The sequence below is a fragment of the Anabrus simplex genome, chromosome 3, assembly GCF_040414725.1.
Source record: "Anabrus simplex isolate iqAnaSimp1 chromosome 3, ASM4041472v1, whole genome shotgun sequence".
Taxonomy (NCBI): Eukaryota; Metazoa; Arthropoda; class Insecta; order Orthoptera; family Tettigoniidae; genus Anabrus; species Anabrus simplex.
In genome coordinates, this window is record NC_090267.1 from 158,490,033 (window position 1) to 158,506,269 (window position 16,237).

At 34.4% G+C, this 16,237-nt stretch overlaps 1 protein-coding gene across 2 annotated transcripts in view; it reads left to right on the forward strand.

The window, feature by feature from the left end:
• The window catches only part of LOC136867135 (lysosomal Pro-X carboxypeptidase), a 143,591-nt gene extending 129,369 nt beyond the window's left edge, over nt 1–14,222 (forward strand). For both annotated transcript variants that reach the window (XM_068227033.1, XM_068227034.1), the window contains 2 exons: nt 10,800–10,987; nt 13,673–14,222. In XM_068227033.1, coding sequence (XP_068083134.1) covers nt 10,800–10,987; nt 13,673–13,916 — 432 coding nt within the window. In that variant the 3' untranslated portion in view covers nt 13,917–14,222. The remainder of the gene's footprint in view (nt 1–10,799; nt 10,988–13,672) is intronic.
• Nucleotides 14,223–16,237: the final 2,015 nt, after the last annotated feature.

Sequence of the window (16,237 nt, forward strand, 5' to 3'; positions counted from 1 at the left end):
CATTAAATGAAAGTTGAAGCATAGCATGTTTAAATAAATATGAATTAATAAGGCACTTCCACGAATGTCGAAATTTATACGTTAACATTTGTTGAAATGTACCGACTTCGATGGCCTCAATATCGGGTAATATTATTATTATTATTCCTCACAATCAAGACTTAACAACGCAACACCGGTTTTTATGATACTAATATTTGTATGATCACCATCATTACAATTTATTATTATTTTTATTATTATTATTATTATTATTATTATTATTATTATTATTATTACACTATCTTCCTACATGATTTACCTGGTAATTAGATCATACTGTGTTGTCATACCGAACTTCCTCGTAATGACGATGTAATTAATCCCTAATAAATTTGTGATTGGCACATAATTAATTTCTAATTAAATCGTCACACGCTAATACAATAATGAATTAAATATTCACATGCTAATCAATCAATCAATCAAAAATTCATAGTATAATTAACTTCTAATTAAATATTCACATGTGTGACGTGTACAACATTGAGCTTAAAATGTTAATGGATGCTGTAATTATTTGTAGATCATTTATTTCGAAGCTATTTAAGAAGTAATGATGATGGGTTTTATGATGTGTGTTGTCATATGTCAACGTTATGAAGTGGGTTACTGAATTAATGGTTAAGTATTGTTCGCGGCATGGCTTATAATAGAATAATTACTTTAGGTATTGCATATTATGATGTCAAATATTGATATTACGCAGGTAAGTTGTGTATTTGGTGTTGATTTATGGATGATAATAGACACGTGTATTTATATTAATGGGTTTAAGGCGAAGTGTACGTGAGTGATAAGTGAATATTAACTGACTGCGAAGTTTCTACAAGTGATGGTAAATGGTAGGTTGGTATTGAATTATATTAAGATATGCATTGAAGGCGTGTGATGTGTCCAAATGTACCTGATTCATATTATGAGATGTGCCGTGCGTATGAAATCATTTGAATTTGTATGACATTTGACGAGATTTAACACTGTAATCCATCATAAAATGCATACTTTTCATCTGTATATTGCGTGTCTAGGGTGACATGTGTGTTCATTATATATTTTATGTATACATATGAGAACATTGACTTAGTAATGGTTGTGATTACTATTCATGAATTATCGTTGGTTATATTATAAAGATATACTCCAGCGGGGTTATGATGTCATATTAATGATCCGTACCACTTTATGTTACATATGTTGATTTTATGACGGGATATGTGTGGTATAGTTATTATTTACTACACACATAGCTACGAGGATATACGTCATGATATCTAATAAAAGTTAGTAGTAGCAGTTCATGGATTGAGTAGTAATTTAATTCGTAGATTTGATATCACGTGATCTGTTGCTTTTATTATCTAAATATGATTTTCTAAATTGTTTTTGTTTCATGTCATCTTATTCTTCTTACTGTTAGGATATATCCTCGGAAGTTTGTGTGGAGGCTATTACGTGTTTAGTCTTATTTCTGTGCAAGTACACTCAGGATCGTATATTTTAGGATAGATTAATTCATATATAATTTCATTTTGAATTTCTAATAATGAAATAGCATTATTGGTAGGACCAGGCACAGGAAGCAAATGTAATCCATCAGAAAATTTTTCACATATAAAACAATAATTTCTATATAACCAATGGAATGATATCGAAGCCGAATAATGATCATTATGACAGGTTATAATGTTTAGGCATAAAATGAATTTCATTATAAAGTCTGCATTATCGTACGAACACTTAAAAGATACGGTGAAATATCCCACCTTTACAATACTATAAAAATTATTTAATTATTTATTAATTATTTCACTTTTAACAGTACCGGCATTCAAGTGTTGTGCTCAGAACATTCCAGCATATTCTTCAACATTTTAACTGACGCATTCGGCAGTCCGATTTATTTTAATGTGTTTTTGTCCTTGTTCTTTGTTCTTAATCTTAAAAACTTTTCGGCTGATGATGTCTACAAGATAGATGAAATATGTTCCGTTATTTTTTAATGTTTTTAAATAATTATATAAAAAATAATAAAATAAAATTTAAAAATTTTAAAGGTGGAACGTATGACAACACATTTTCAGTATAATGTTTAGGCCCATTTATATTTGACGGAGTCAGATATCATTTTACAAGTAACTAATCTCGTTCCGTATTGAAGATACAATAAAAAATATTTCTTGAATAAAATGACTGTGTCCACCTATTCAATAAAATTATATTTTGTAGTGATTAAATTCTACATGAAATATAAACACTAGTTAGGGACATGTTTTGCCCTAGTTTTGGGCATCTTCAGCCTAATACTAATCTTAAGGTCAAGTCTTAAATCTATTAACATTGGAACTTAATACTAAACTTAAATTAATATCAAATACTGAATACAATGGTCTTATGTTTCTTACATATTTACATAGTTTACATTATATACATTAACTAAATGCCAGAACTTGTGAACAAGGAAGCAATAAAATATTTTATTTTACAATGACTAGGAAACGTTTGAGACGTCTGGATGGAAGTTTATGCAAATGTGTACGTATTGGCTAGAGATTGATCACAGCGTGAATTGGAGTATCTCCAACTGTTTGACTAGAGATTGATCACAGCGTGAATTGGAGCTTCTCCAACTTTATGGATGAACATTAGTTTGAAGGTTTTACAGCTGGTTCGTTCAAAGGTGGTTATGGTCATTATCATAAGTTTATTGTTGCAGAACCGGAACCATGGTTAAATTACATGTTGCAAACTTCATATTTGGTCCGTATTGAAAATGTACATCAATTTAAGATTATTAAAATTTTTAATAGTCAACCTATTCAATACAAATGATATTTGCAAAGTTAGGACTTACATCCTATTAAACTAAGGTCTAAAGGGAGATGTTTCGCCCTTTAAAAGGGCATCATTAGCCTTTTTACATTCATGCTAAAGGTAAAAATCAGGATCCTGATTGTCGATATAAGAAAAAGTATATAAAATGAGAATAAAAATTAGAATGAATATTATACAATATGTGCAATCATGAGTTCTTAAATGACAATTGACAATTAAAAATCATTTAAAATGTTTGCGAAGAAATAAGAGTTTGTATGGTTATTACATCAGCAATCTTAAAATGATCTTATAAAACTGTACAAACTAGGCCTTGACCAAATAAATAATAAGAAAGTCTATGGCTAAAGTTGCCGTATCAAGGTTCGTGAAATTCGGCTGGAAGCAACCTGATTTTAAATGGAGAGCAAATTAGAATCCAATGGCCACTCAAGACAACATAAAACCTCTCTCGTTGATAAGTCGTAATGAAACTGTAGTATGGCGCATGTAGATTATAAAGTTGTGTCCAATCAATCCATTAATTTCATATTTTACGAAGTGGGATCGCGGTCTCAGTATTTCTGTTGAAGGAGTTGTGAGAAGTTAACTAATAAGTGCCGCTATACAGATTTTGTCAGCTCGTATACCGATGGTTAAATGGGAACATTCTTACATGTTGGCTGTAGTTTTGAATGTGGATTGACTATTGAACAGATATGGTGCAGAATCTGTAATGAAAAGGAGAATAAAAAAGGTAAGAAGTTTTGAGGAAAAAACGGTTAAATTAGGGGAATTGATATAAATTCAATTACTTACGTTCTCGGTTTTTGCGGTATGAACTTGTTGCTTGTATGGTCTTGGAACGAGTGAGGTTTGAATGGCGTGTGCTCAACGCTCTGCCTATTTCCGTTCATCCATCACACCCCCCTCCCTCAGTTCCACACAGATACAACACACGCCATTCAAACCTCACTCGTTCCGAGACCATACAAGCAACAAGTTCATACCGCAAAAACCGAGAACATAAGTAATTGAATTTATATCACCCTAATTTAACCGTTTTTCCTCTAAACTTCTTACCTTTTTATTCTCCTTTTCATTACAGATTCTGCACCATATTTCTTCAATAGTCAATCCACATTCAAAACTACAGCCAACACGTAAGAATGTTCCCATTTAACCATCGGTATACGAGCTGACAAAATCTGTACAGCGGCACTTATTAGTTAACTTCTCACAACTCCTTCAACAAAAATACTGAGACCGCGATCCCACTTCGTAAAATATGAAATTAATGGATTGATTGGACACAACTTTATAATCTACATGCGCCATACTACAGTTTCATTACGACTTTTCAACGAGAGAGGTTTTATGTTGTCTTGAGTGGCCATTGGATTCTAATTTGCTCTCCATTTAAAATCAGGTTGCTTCCAGCCGAATTTCACGAACCTTGATACGGCAACTTTAGCCATAGACTTTCTTATTATTTATTTGGTCAAGGCCTAGTTTGTACAGTTTTATAAGATCATTTTAAGATTGCTGATGTAATAACCATACAAACTCTTATTTCTTCGCAAACATTTTAAATGATTTTTAATTGTCAATTGTCATTTAAGAACTCATGATTGCACATATTGTATAATATTCATTCTAATTTTTATTCTCATTTTATATACTTTTTCTTATTTCGACAATCAGGATCCTGATTTTTACCTTTAGCATGAATGTAAAAAGGCTAATGATGCCCTTTTAAAGGGCGAAACATGTCCCTTTAGACCTTAGTTTAATAGGATGTAAGTCCTAACTTTGCAAATATCATTTGTATTGAATAGGTTGACTAATAAAATTTTAATAATCTTAAATTGACCGTGGTTAAAGTCGATCATGTTGGATTTGAATATTCCATTAGAAAGAAGCATGGTTGGATGGTAATGTTTAATAGGTTAAAGCATGTATGTTGGAAATATATTGTTGGTATTGTTCATTGGTGCTCATCTGATAAAAATGTTTTGAATATTGTGCCATTCTTGTAGATTAACATTCCCATTGGTGCATTGTTCAACCTTGGGAGGAATTATGAGATCTCTGTAACTGAATAAGAGAAAAAAGGAATTTAGAATGTGAATGTAGAGCCCAATAATCATAATCGTAAAGTGAAAGTGCTCACCGCATAAAAATGGACAAGGTAAGTAAGTTCATCTACTTTTATGCGGTAAGCACTTTCACTTTACGATTACGATTATTGGGCTCTACATTCACATTCTAAATCCCTTTTTTCTCTTATTCAGTTACAGAGATCATATAATTCCTCCCAAGGTTGAACAATGCACCAATGGGGACGTTAATCTACAAGGGTCTGGTGTTCGTAGGTTAAAATGTGCACAATGTAAGTTCACATATTTTGGATAAACAGGGAGGAGCTTTCACACAAGGTACCTGGAACATTACAATGCTTCCAAACATAACAAGTATTCGGGCATGAGCCAGCATATGAGTGAAACAGGCCATAAATTCATCTCAACTGAGAAGGATTTGACGATTGTTAGAAGCCTAATTGAAGGGAAGTTATTGAACGAGACGGAAAACCTAACTTATAATAAAAATAATAATCTTAACGACGTTATTGACTATAAAAATCCATTATATGAGGCAACTCCGAGGTTAATCCTGGCCATAAATCAGAATAAAGTCCCCAGTTTGTTTAAATCACAGCATTACACGTAATGCACTCCAATTGCCACGCCTAATGCTGGGCCCCCCAATCCAATTCCAGTAACGCATCTCAAGCAACAACACAGACGCACAAAATTGAAACTCACTTCCCCTTCCCCTCTATGCTCCACACTCTGTCACCGCATCAATACTTCACTAGGAGTAGTAAGGTTAGTCGTTCAGACGCAAACGGAACAGGCGGTTCCAGCTAACATCGACAAGGTAAGTAAGTTCATCTACTTTTATGCGGTTGAACAATGCACCAATGGGGACGTTAATCTACAAGAATGGCATAATATTAAAAAAAATTTATCAAATGAGCACCAAAGAACAATACCAACAATATATTTCCAACATACATGCTTTAACCTATTAAACATTACCGTCCAACCATGCTTCTTTCTAAAGGAATATTCAAATCCAACATGATCGCCTTTAACCACGGTTCCGGTTTTGCAACAATAAACTTATGATAATGACCATAACCACCTTTGAATGAACCAGCTGTAAAAACTTCAACGTAATGTTCATCCATAAAGTTGGAGAAGCCCCAATTCACGCTGTGATCAATCTCTAGTCAAACAGTTGGAGATACTCCAATTCACGCTGTGATCAATCTCTAGCCAATACGTACACATTTGCATAAACTTCCATCCAGACGTCTCAAACGTTTCCTAGTCATTGTAAAATAAAATATTTTATTGCTTCCTTGTTCATAAATTCTGGCATTTAGTTAATGTACATATTGTAAACTATGTAAATATGTCATAAGCATAAGACCATTGTATTTATTATTTGATATTAATTTAAGTTTAGTATTAAGTTCCAATGTTAATAGATTTAAGACTTGACCTTAAGATTAGTATTAGGCTGAAGATGCCCAAAACTAGGGCGAAACATGTCCCTAACTAGTGTTTATATTTCATGTAGAATTTAATCACTACAAAATATAATTTTATTGAATAGGTGGATACAGTCATTTTATTCAAGAAATAAGTTTACTTGTCGGATATCATTTCCATAATAACTGAAAGAATAATATTAATGGTTGTTGTGAGCTAGTGTTCGTCTAAATAACTTGAATAATTGGAATTTAATGGACGATGAAACATTATCACTGCATTACATTGTATTATGTTCAAATCAATGTCTGATTGCAATTTCAACATTTTGTTTATCCCATTTGAAGTTCACATCAAACCTTGGTTTCGTCTTGACTTATTTAGAGATTTTTCTTTGAATAAACTTCTTCCTATCCAGAATATCTCAGTCATTACTAATGTAACACAGATATTATCAACCATCTCTGATAATCCATTTCAACACTGCGTTCATTCTGATTTATAAGACAATGTCAACATCATTAATTTAAACAAGCTTAAAGCAAATATTAGATTGTCTATGATTGTGTGGGATATTAATGGTTCATCGATGTACTTGAAACTGGATAATGTACACATTCTATTTAACTGATTTGATACACCATACTTTCAATTTGACATTTCGATCGCCCAATAGAATACCCAACGCAGATTGTTATTATCGTCACATCTCATCATCGATCAACCTGGGGAGTATAAACTAACATATTCAATTTTCATTCGGGCACGATAGCTAGCTGAGGCGTTCAGTTTACCGGAGACCATCTCTTAATAAGAAGAACCTGTCCAAGACCCTGAGTGTAGAGTGCTCGTGCCACCAACATTAGGGTGTAGTATCATAATGAAATTGAACTATGAGCCTCATTAAGATTCAGTTCAATCAATCAAACAATCAATACTGATCTGCATTTAGGGCAGTCGCCCAGGTGGCAGATTCCCTATCTGTTGCTTTCCTAGCCTTTTCCGAAATGATTTCAAAGAAATTGGAAATTTATTGAACATCTCCCTTGGTAAGTTATTCCAATCCCTAATTCCCCTTCCTATAAATGAATATTTGCCCCAGTTTGTCCTCTTGAATTCCAACTTTATCTTCATATTGTGATCTTGCCTACTTTTATAAATGCCATTCCAACTTATTCGTCTACTAATGTCATTCCCCGCCATCTCTCCGCTGACAGCTCGGAACATACCACTTAGGCGTAGATATCAAGGATAATTTAATAAAAAAACCACCTATTCAATACTTTCCACGTTTAATGTGGTTATTATCTACATGATTTTATGTAGACTTATTTGTAACATACCACTTAGTCGAGCAGCTCTTCTTCTTTCTCTCAATTCTTCCCAACCCAAACATTGCAACATTTTTGTAACGCTACTCTTTTGTCGGAAATCACCCAGAACAAATCAAGCTGCTTTTCTTTGGATTTTTTCCAGTTCTTGAATCAGGTAATCCTGGTGAGGGTCCCATACACTGGAACCATACTCTAGTTGGGATCTTACCAGAGACTTATATGCCCTCTCCTTTACATCCTTACTACAACCCCTAAACACCCTCATAACCATGTGCAGAGGTCGGTACCCTTTATTTACAATCCCATTTATGTGATTACCCCAATGAAGATCTTTCCTTATATTAACACCTAGATACTTACAATGATCCCCAAAAGGAACTTTCACCCCATCAACTCAGTAACTAAAACTGAGAGGACTTTTCCTATTTGTGAAACTCACAACCTGACTTTTAACCCCGTTTATCAACATACCATTGCCTGCTGTCCATCTCACAACATTTTCGAGGTCACGTTGCAGTTGCTCACAATCTTGTAACTTATTTATCACTCTATAGAGAATAACATCATCCACAAAAAGCCTTACCTCCGATTCCACTCCTTTACTCATATCATTTATATATATAAGAAAACATAAAGGTCCGATAACACTGCCCTGAGGAACTCCCCTCTCAACTATTACAGGGTCAGACAAAACTTCACCTACTCTAACTCTCTGAGATCTATTTTCTAGAAATATAGCAACCCATTCAGTCACTCTTTTGTCTAGTCCAATTGCACTCATTTTTGCCAGTAGTCTCCCATGATCCACCCTATCAAATGCTTGGCATATACCAGTAATATTTATATTTCGGCTTCGTAGAGCAAAAAAGTTCCTAGCTAGTGTGACGTAAAGCCAATAACATTATTATTAATTGTCCTCCAGTACACTCTCAGTGTCTGAATAGTAGTACTTCCATTCTTTAGTCTTTGCTCTTGTGATGTACCTTGAAGTATATTTGGGTAAGGCAGGTATCTCGCATGAAAATATCTCAATCATTGAAGTTAGTTCCAGTCGGTCATTGTTAGACCCGGATATGTTTGCTGGCAATACTTCAACAGCTGAAATAGAAATGCGAACATTACACAAATCCACAAAGATATGTTTTAGTTAAGTACCTGAAAATTAGAAAATCTGCTTAGTAAAATAATATCAGAACCACAGAACCTCAAATTATTCACAGGCAGTTAATTAGTCAAATTACTTATCATTATGGATGTATTTTTCATAATGACTTTGTTTTGTGAACTCCAAAATTTTCAAGGTTCCAGAGGACATTATTGTAGTAGGGTGTATTTATTTTACTAAGCACACTTCATAACCTCCTTCCCTCCTATGAACATTAATTCCCATTATAAACACAATGAAAATATTCAGAGCCTCGAACACTTCTTTGATTTTTACTGCCTTCTTGATTTCCTGCCATTTCAACATCGAGAAAGCCACTTCAGTTGGATTCGTTTTGCAATAATGTGAGAAAAACAATCAGAAAACATTTTTATTGAAACATAATGTTAGCAAGACAGCATTCTGTACCCATATTAGTAAGTTTGTTGACAGCAGTTCACATACAGTTTTGAGTAATCACGGGAAGCCACGCTGGCAAATCAAAACATTGTAACTTGATTTATATTCCTTTTCTTTAATATCAACAAAACCATCATACTTGTACTATCTGAACTAAATCAATTATTATAGCCACTTTTCAGACTGATTTGACCAATTGAAGTATTGCATTTTCTTACATGACATAGCTGATGTTTCACTTTTGCAATTTCTTTTACAGTATTTACAATCTTCTGTCAGAGTTGATATATATGACTTTATTTTCACTTGTCTGTTCCTTTCAGTAACTAGCAAATGAGCATATGTAGGGACAGAAAGGGGGAATTCCAATCACTTAAGTGATGACATAGAAATCAGGTTTTTTTCCTAGGAAATCAAGCAAAATGGATAATTGTTTATTGGCATGTTATATTCTTGATTACACATAGAAGTACAGAAAATATTATCTTAACAGAGAAAATGGAGATTATTACAACACTCTGTAATTGATTGGAGTTGCCCAAACAGATAGGTAATTCTGATCGCCTATTTAGAACCATAGGAGAAACACATAAAAATTAAATAAATAGATAGATAAATCACTAGTTCATCAGTCACTTTAAACAATAATTAAACTTTAAGGTGTCATAGTTATGGCATTCTGCATGCACCCAATCTAAGCATAGAGTTCACTTATACCACTTTTCTTTGACCTGGTCTATATCACCGCATACGATGCAAGTGTCTTTCTCGCTGCAATTGTGGGCGCTCTCATCACACTAGTCATAGTGGAAATTGCACATCACCACTTCTTAGCAAAGTTAGATATTAAAACTGTAACAAATAAACTCATATTATTACTTCCTCTAGTACCACATTCTGTAAAATTATTATAATGTTACCTGGCAATTACTGAATTGACTTCCTAATAATAAAATATCACAAAACAAAGAATATCCACCAGACTGTAAAGAAGCTGCTCTTCTGTCATGGTTGCTTTATGGGAGGCTTCAGATACTTCCCAGTTGATGTCAGCACTAAACAGAACACTGATATCATGCTCGTTTCTGATCATTTCCTCACTTTACCCCTAATGAATATTACCTTATGTTCCATCTGAAGGCATGAAAAACAGAGAGGAATACCTTCCCATCCTTAGTAATAATTAGAGTGATGATAAGGGGTGCATTTTAATTATTAAAATGTTCAAATGGTATAGCATAAGGAGTTGCCATTATGGATATTTCTCATTTTTTAATGTACAAATTCATAAAGTCCATGAAACTTATATATAAAACCATTTTTAACTCTGACAAGACAAAATATTAAACCAGCTGTCTGAATAATGCAGTTTTGCAGGAGCATACTGGTGATCTTTCCATATAAAAGCAGTGTACTGGTGATATAAGTGTAATATTATAAAAAGGAAGAGAGATTTCATGCCTTAACATCCAGTTTTTCTTTCAACAGGCCTGTACAGAGATGGTAATGCCCATGTGTTCAGATGGCAGGCATGATATGTTTGAAAAGAAAGCATGGGATTTTACCCAGTATTCTGATACATGCTACAAGAAATGGAAAGTTCGACCTCAGCCTGACTTGGCAGTTAAAATTTATGGAGGAAAAGATATCTCTACAACATCAAACATAATCTTCAGGTAAGATTACACTAAATGCTTAATAAATATTAAAAGGCTGACTGGCTAAATATCGGAAATAATTTTCAACTACACATGCTATGAAATAATTGACAATAGCTGTCTCTACTCCACTAGTTATTGAAGTTTGACTATTTAAGTGTGCCCTGCACATTCAAAATTTAGGAACGGTGTTCTTGAAAAAGATCTAGGAATGCTGTACTTGGGAAATTTATTGTAATATTCAGAAAATATTGCTTGAACTGTCAAGAGTATTGAGGGAAGCCTACTTTATTATCTAAAATATCACGGAATATGCACTGACCAGCCAGAGTCAGTCGTTATCCTAGTTTCTAAGAACACTTAGTGTATATTTTCTTTTCTTTTTATCTTCCGACCTTTAAGACAGCGATGGCGGAACTATACCCTCCATTGATTAGCAAAAGCGGGAGAATTTTCTTGGCCTTTCTGTTTTTAACTGATACCCTTAGTCTTTGAGGAGAAGAACTCATCCTCCCAAGTGGTTGATTATCTTATCCTTTTGAATCAACAACTTACCACAACACACAACAATTTTGAATGTTATAATTTTTGTATAAATGATTGAAAACTCACCAGTTTTATCCAGTTTCCTTCAGAATCTTGGAGCTTTGTTTTATCAAAGTTGTTAAATATTTTATTGAAATGAACACATGATAATGCAAAAACAACATACAGTGCACTTGTGAAGACTTTGCAGCACATTTGCACTGAACAGTTATCTAAAGTTAAAGCATAGCAATGTTTAAATAGATATGAATTAAGGCACTTCCAGAAATCCTAGAAACTTAAAACTTGGTATCAGAGGAATTTACTCCTCCATAATTTCTAGAATAACAGTTTGAGGGGGGAGGGGTATTTAAAATCATGTCTCAGAAGCAAACTAGCGTAAGTATGCAAACATAAAGGATTTTTTCTACACCAATAAGATTATAGTTGTTGTGCACTTAACTGTTTCCTGAAAGTCAAAAGTAATCATCACCAATAAACCCCAAGAAAGTGTGAGGAAAGTTTTTGAGGCATTAAGGATGTAAGGATACAAAATAAATCAATAGAGAGTGTTTTCAATTTGCAATTGGACCTAATACAAATACATACAGTAAAACAATATTAATAATATTCATCTAGATTTATTGGGTAATTTGCTATCAGGATCAGTAAATATCAGGATTTATTAAAGTAGCCTAAGTACATGTTATAAGGAACACTGAGACCATGTGTTCAGCAGCAAAATATGTGTACTGAAATTTAAAGTAATACAAACATTAAGTAAATCTTCAGGAAAGAAATAATGCAAATTTATAGCTTACTGAATGTAATTCAGCCCCTTGGTTTGAAGAACATGATGGTCCTACTTCATCTTTTTAATACTGTTATGTAGTACAGTTCATTATCTTGTTCATATGCACTTATCATCAAACTCATTCCAATTTGCTAAGTGTAAAGAGTACTGCTAGTTTGACACGAACATTGACATGAAACATGTAAAACTCTGCAATACTTATTATTAATCAACAGACAAAGTAACAAATATTGGTCAAGAAATGTTCTAAATTTACAGCAAGGATAGCAACTTCAGCACCTTTAGACACCAGGTAACTCATCCCCTTGAAGATAATGCGTCCTCCTCTGAATGTCAGCCACCAACATTTCAAGGTGCTGTTATTCAAATTTATCTATGACAATCCTGTGTTGGTTTTGAAGATTGCTTGATCAGTCAACTCCTCCAAAAATAGCTGGTCGTAACAAATCCTAGGCAGGTTCAATACGGTTCGTACTAATCAAGAATCACTTTAGTGGTGTGAAACTAACACTTTAAAGAAAGACTCTGATGAACCCTAAGCAATGGAAATGGATGTTATCATCCATGGGAAATCAATGTTCTTCAGTATACCAGCAATACTGTTAAACAGTTCCATGGATTATATTATTCAAATAATTAGGAGTCCCAGTGTTAACCTAGCGGTCATCACTGTTTTAAGGACAAAACGAAGCATCAGCATCAGGAGCATTAAAAGTAGAACACCTAGAAGTAGGATACAGTGTGTCTCTGACCTAGCCAGGGTGAAGGGCATGACAAGGTCAACGAACAGGTAGCCAGTTGTTCTCACGCCAAAAACAGAGAAACAATTTTTTTCGAACACCTTGCAGTATATGCTGGAGCAGAGGCAAAAGAAGACTTCATTAACATAGGTTCCAAAATTAAAATTCATAAGTATTTAAACATAAATATTTCAGTGTGATGTGTGAAGCTAATGTTCTTTTAGGAATGAAACATGTCTTTCTATTTTAATTAAGGTTTTTCTTTTTCAAGTATAGTACTGTTATAATATGTTCTCTTTTTCAGATAGTGTATTAATTTATTAATCAAAATTGGTTTTGGCAGACTGAAGATTTGAACATTTACAAATAATAAAAAGTTCCCTATATCACAGCACAGCTGCAATTGTACATAACAAACCCATGACATTCTGCCCTGTGGTTTAGACGGGAGACCATTTCAGAAGTTTGACTTCATTTCGTTATTATAATATAATGGGAAAGAGTAACGGGTGTTCAAAAATTATTTATGTTTTGTAGTTCCTTCTTAATGTTAAAGATGGTTATTGATTCCTGTGAGTATTCTATATGTAATAACATTATTTCACTTTGTTTTCCATGTTGCAGCAATGGACTCCTAGATCCTTGGTCAAGTGGAGGAGTTCTACGAAGTATGTCTACTTCAGTAAGAGCTGTAATTATACCTGAAGGGGCCCACCATTTAGACTTACGAGCAAGCAACCCTGCAGATCCGACTTCCGTTATAGAAGCACGTAGAGCTTACCAGTATTTCATCAGCACGTGGATAAAACAGTATCGCAAACAGCAGACCAAAAAGAAAAGGCTACTATCTAGGAACACCACAGAATAGATTTATGTTTCAATAATAAAAAGCCATTATGATATACTTAACATTCTAATTATTAAGTTTAGAAACTCCTGACATAATGTTTTACCAAAAACTTCTAACAGAAGAAAATAAGTTTTAGAGGTTATGGTTCATGCATAATGGCAAGGGAAATAAAACATTTTTAACAAAACTAGTCATAAGAGACCAGAAATTTTGTTGACCATCAACTGAGCACACTCACAAGAAAATGAAAGAATTGCACATTAAGAGACTGAAAAAATAATCCTGGTACTGTAATAAAGGATTAATAACTTTATCTTCAGTTGATTTCTCCAGTTAAGTGTAAAATTTTAAAATATAGTTTGTTCACAAGTTATATTTTTCAGTGTTACCTAGTTGCATTCCCATATGCCTCTCATTCCAGCAATATTTACCACATACTGTTCCCATAAAACAAAGAGATTGGAAAGAGAATCCAAGAAGCCAATGGGTTTTATCAATGTGTGAGAGGTATAGTGTGGAACCAGGACGTCCAAGAGAAATGCAAGAAAATTTTGTACTCAATGTATTCCGGCATACACGACAGGCACATGGACAACAACAAAATATGATGAAAACAGAATCTAAGCAGCAGAGATGAAATTCCTTAGAGGAATAATTGGGAAGATATGAAGGGATAAAATCAGAAACATACAAGTCAGAAAGAGAATTTGATTCCCTAAACTGCAAGACACGGTAGAGACCAGTAAGCCAAAATGGTACGGACACATAATGAGAAAGGAAGAGTATAAAGTTCCAAAGCGAGTATTTACAAAGAAAATAATAGGAGTAAGACAACGGGGAAGGCCCAGAGAAAGGTGGTCAGATACGGTGAAGGAGAGTATAGAGAAGAGAGGAGGAAAAGTAGAAGGAATATTGGACAAAGGAAGGAAGAGGTGGAGAGAGAAAACTGTGGAGGTCATTGAAGTAGAAGAAGAAAAAAATCCTATTCTAGTCTTGAGAAATAATATGAGGAAGACAATAGGAAGGCTCGGAAAGAGGTGAGTGGATACAGTGGAGGAGAGTATCCAGAATAGAGGAGTAAAAGTACAAGAAGTATTGGATGAAGGAAGTGATGGAGAGATTGAAAACTCTGAAAGTCCTTGATTCACAATCCAACCCAGAAGACTGGAAGACTACTTCCTACTGGTCGAGAGAATCTTATGCTCGACATAATGTTACCATTGCTGTGGACTTAGGAAATTATGGTAGATGTTACATAGTGAACAAAATTTTCAACCTCCATTATACTTTTTGGTTTCCTCCTACCATCATGATTTCAAATTAACAGGGGAAATTTTTGTGCAAGTTATTAGTGGCAATACTGTTGCTGTTGTATGAATGCCAAGAAAATGAACCAGTATTTCTTGCATATATATACTTTAGGGTAATACCCAACCTATCTCACAGTATAAGGACTCATCCATCCAATGTTTTACGCATGCGCTGTGCTGTGAAGAATAGCGTCATCCATGAGAGACCGGTTGAACAGCTGGTATCAAAGATGTTCTCGAAAAAGGAGCAGCTCAGCTGTATTAAAACTGGATATGCCCGTGGCTCCACTGCATGTGTGTGTCATGAAGGTCTTCATGAGGCATGCAGGGATTCAGCGTTGGCTTACAGAATCATGACACGGTGGGTCAAACCCTTCAATGACGGATGACAATATATGGCTGACATACCTCGGTTGCTCTTGTGTTGGTGACAAGGATTTGCAGATTGTCGGGCGGGTTACTGTCCGCTTTTGGAACATCATCTGCAATGCGTATTGCAGAAGAAGTGACTACATCTCCCATAATTTTGCAGAACAATGCTTGGGCTCATGTCACGCAACTGGTCAATTTATATGCTCTATAGGGCTGGGAGATGGTCTATCATCCCTTATACTCCCTGGATTTAAGACACTATGATTTTGATTTGATACCAAAGGTGAAGGAAACACTTCACAGCATCTGCTTTTGAACTACTCCTGAGATTCTCCAGGCAATAGACTGCTCCATTCACACTATGCAGATAACAAGCATTGCTATAGGGATACTAAGGCTTCCATATCACTGGTAATGGGTTCTACACAATGCTGGGGACTACAAGGTACTATAGACATTTTATAGAGGTATCCCTTTTGTAATGCGGGTTGGTCATAACATACCAATCAACTTTCAAAAAGAGAAATCCAGAAGATCCAAAAAGCAGAAAATTTTTAACAACATGTGCATGCGTCGCAAAATCTTGAGACATAGTAAAAAAAAAAGGACGGCAAGGGGGGGGGGGGGGGAGATTACAAACAATACTAATACAGGTTG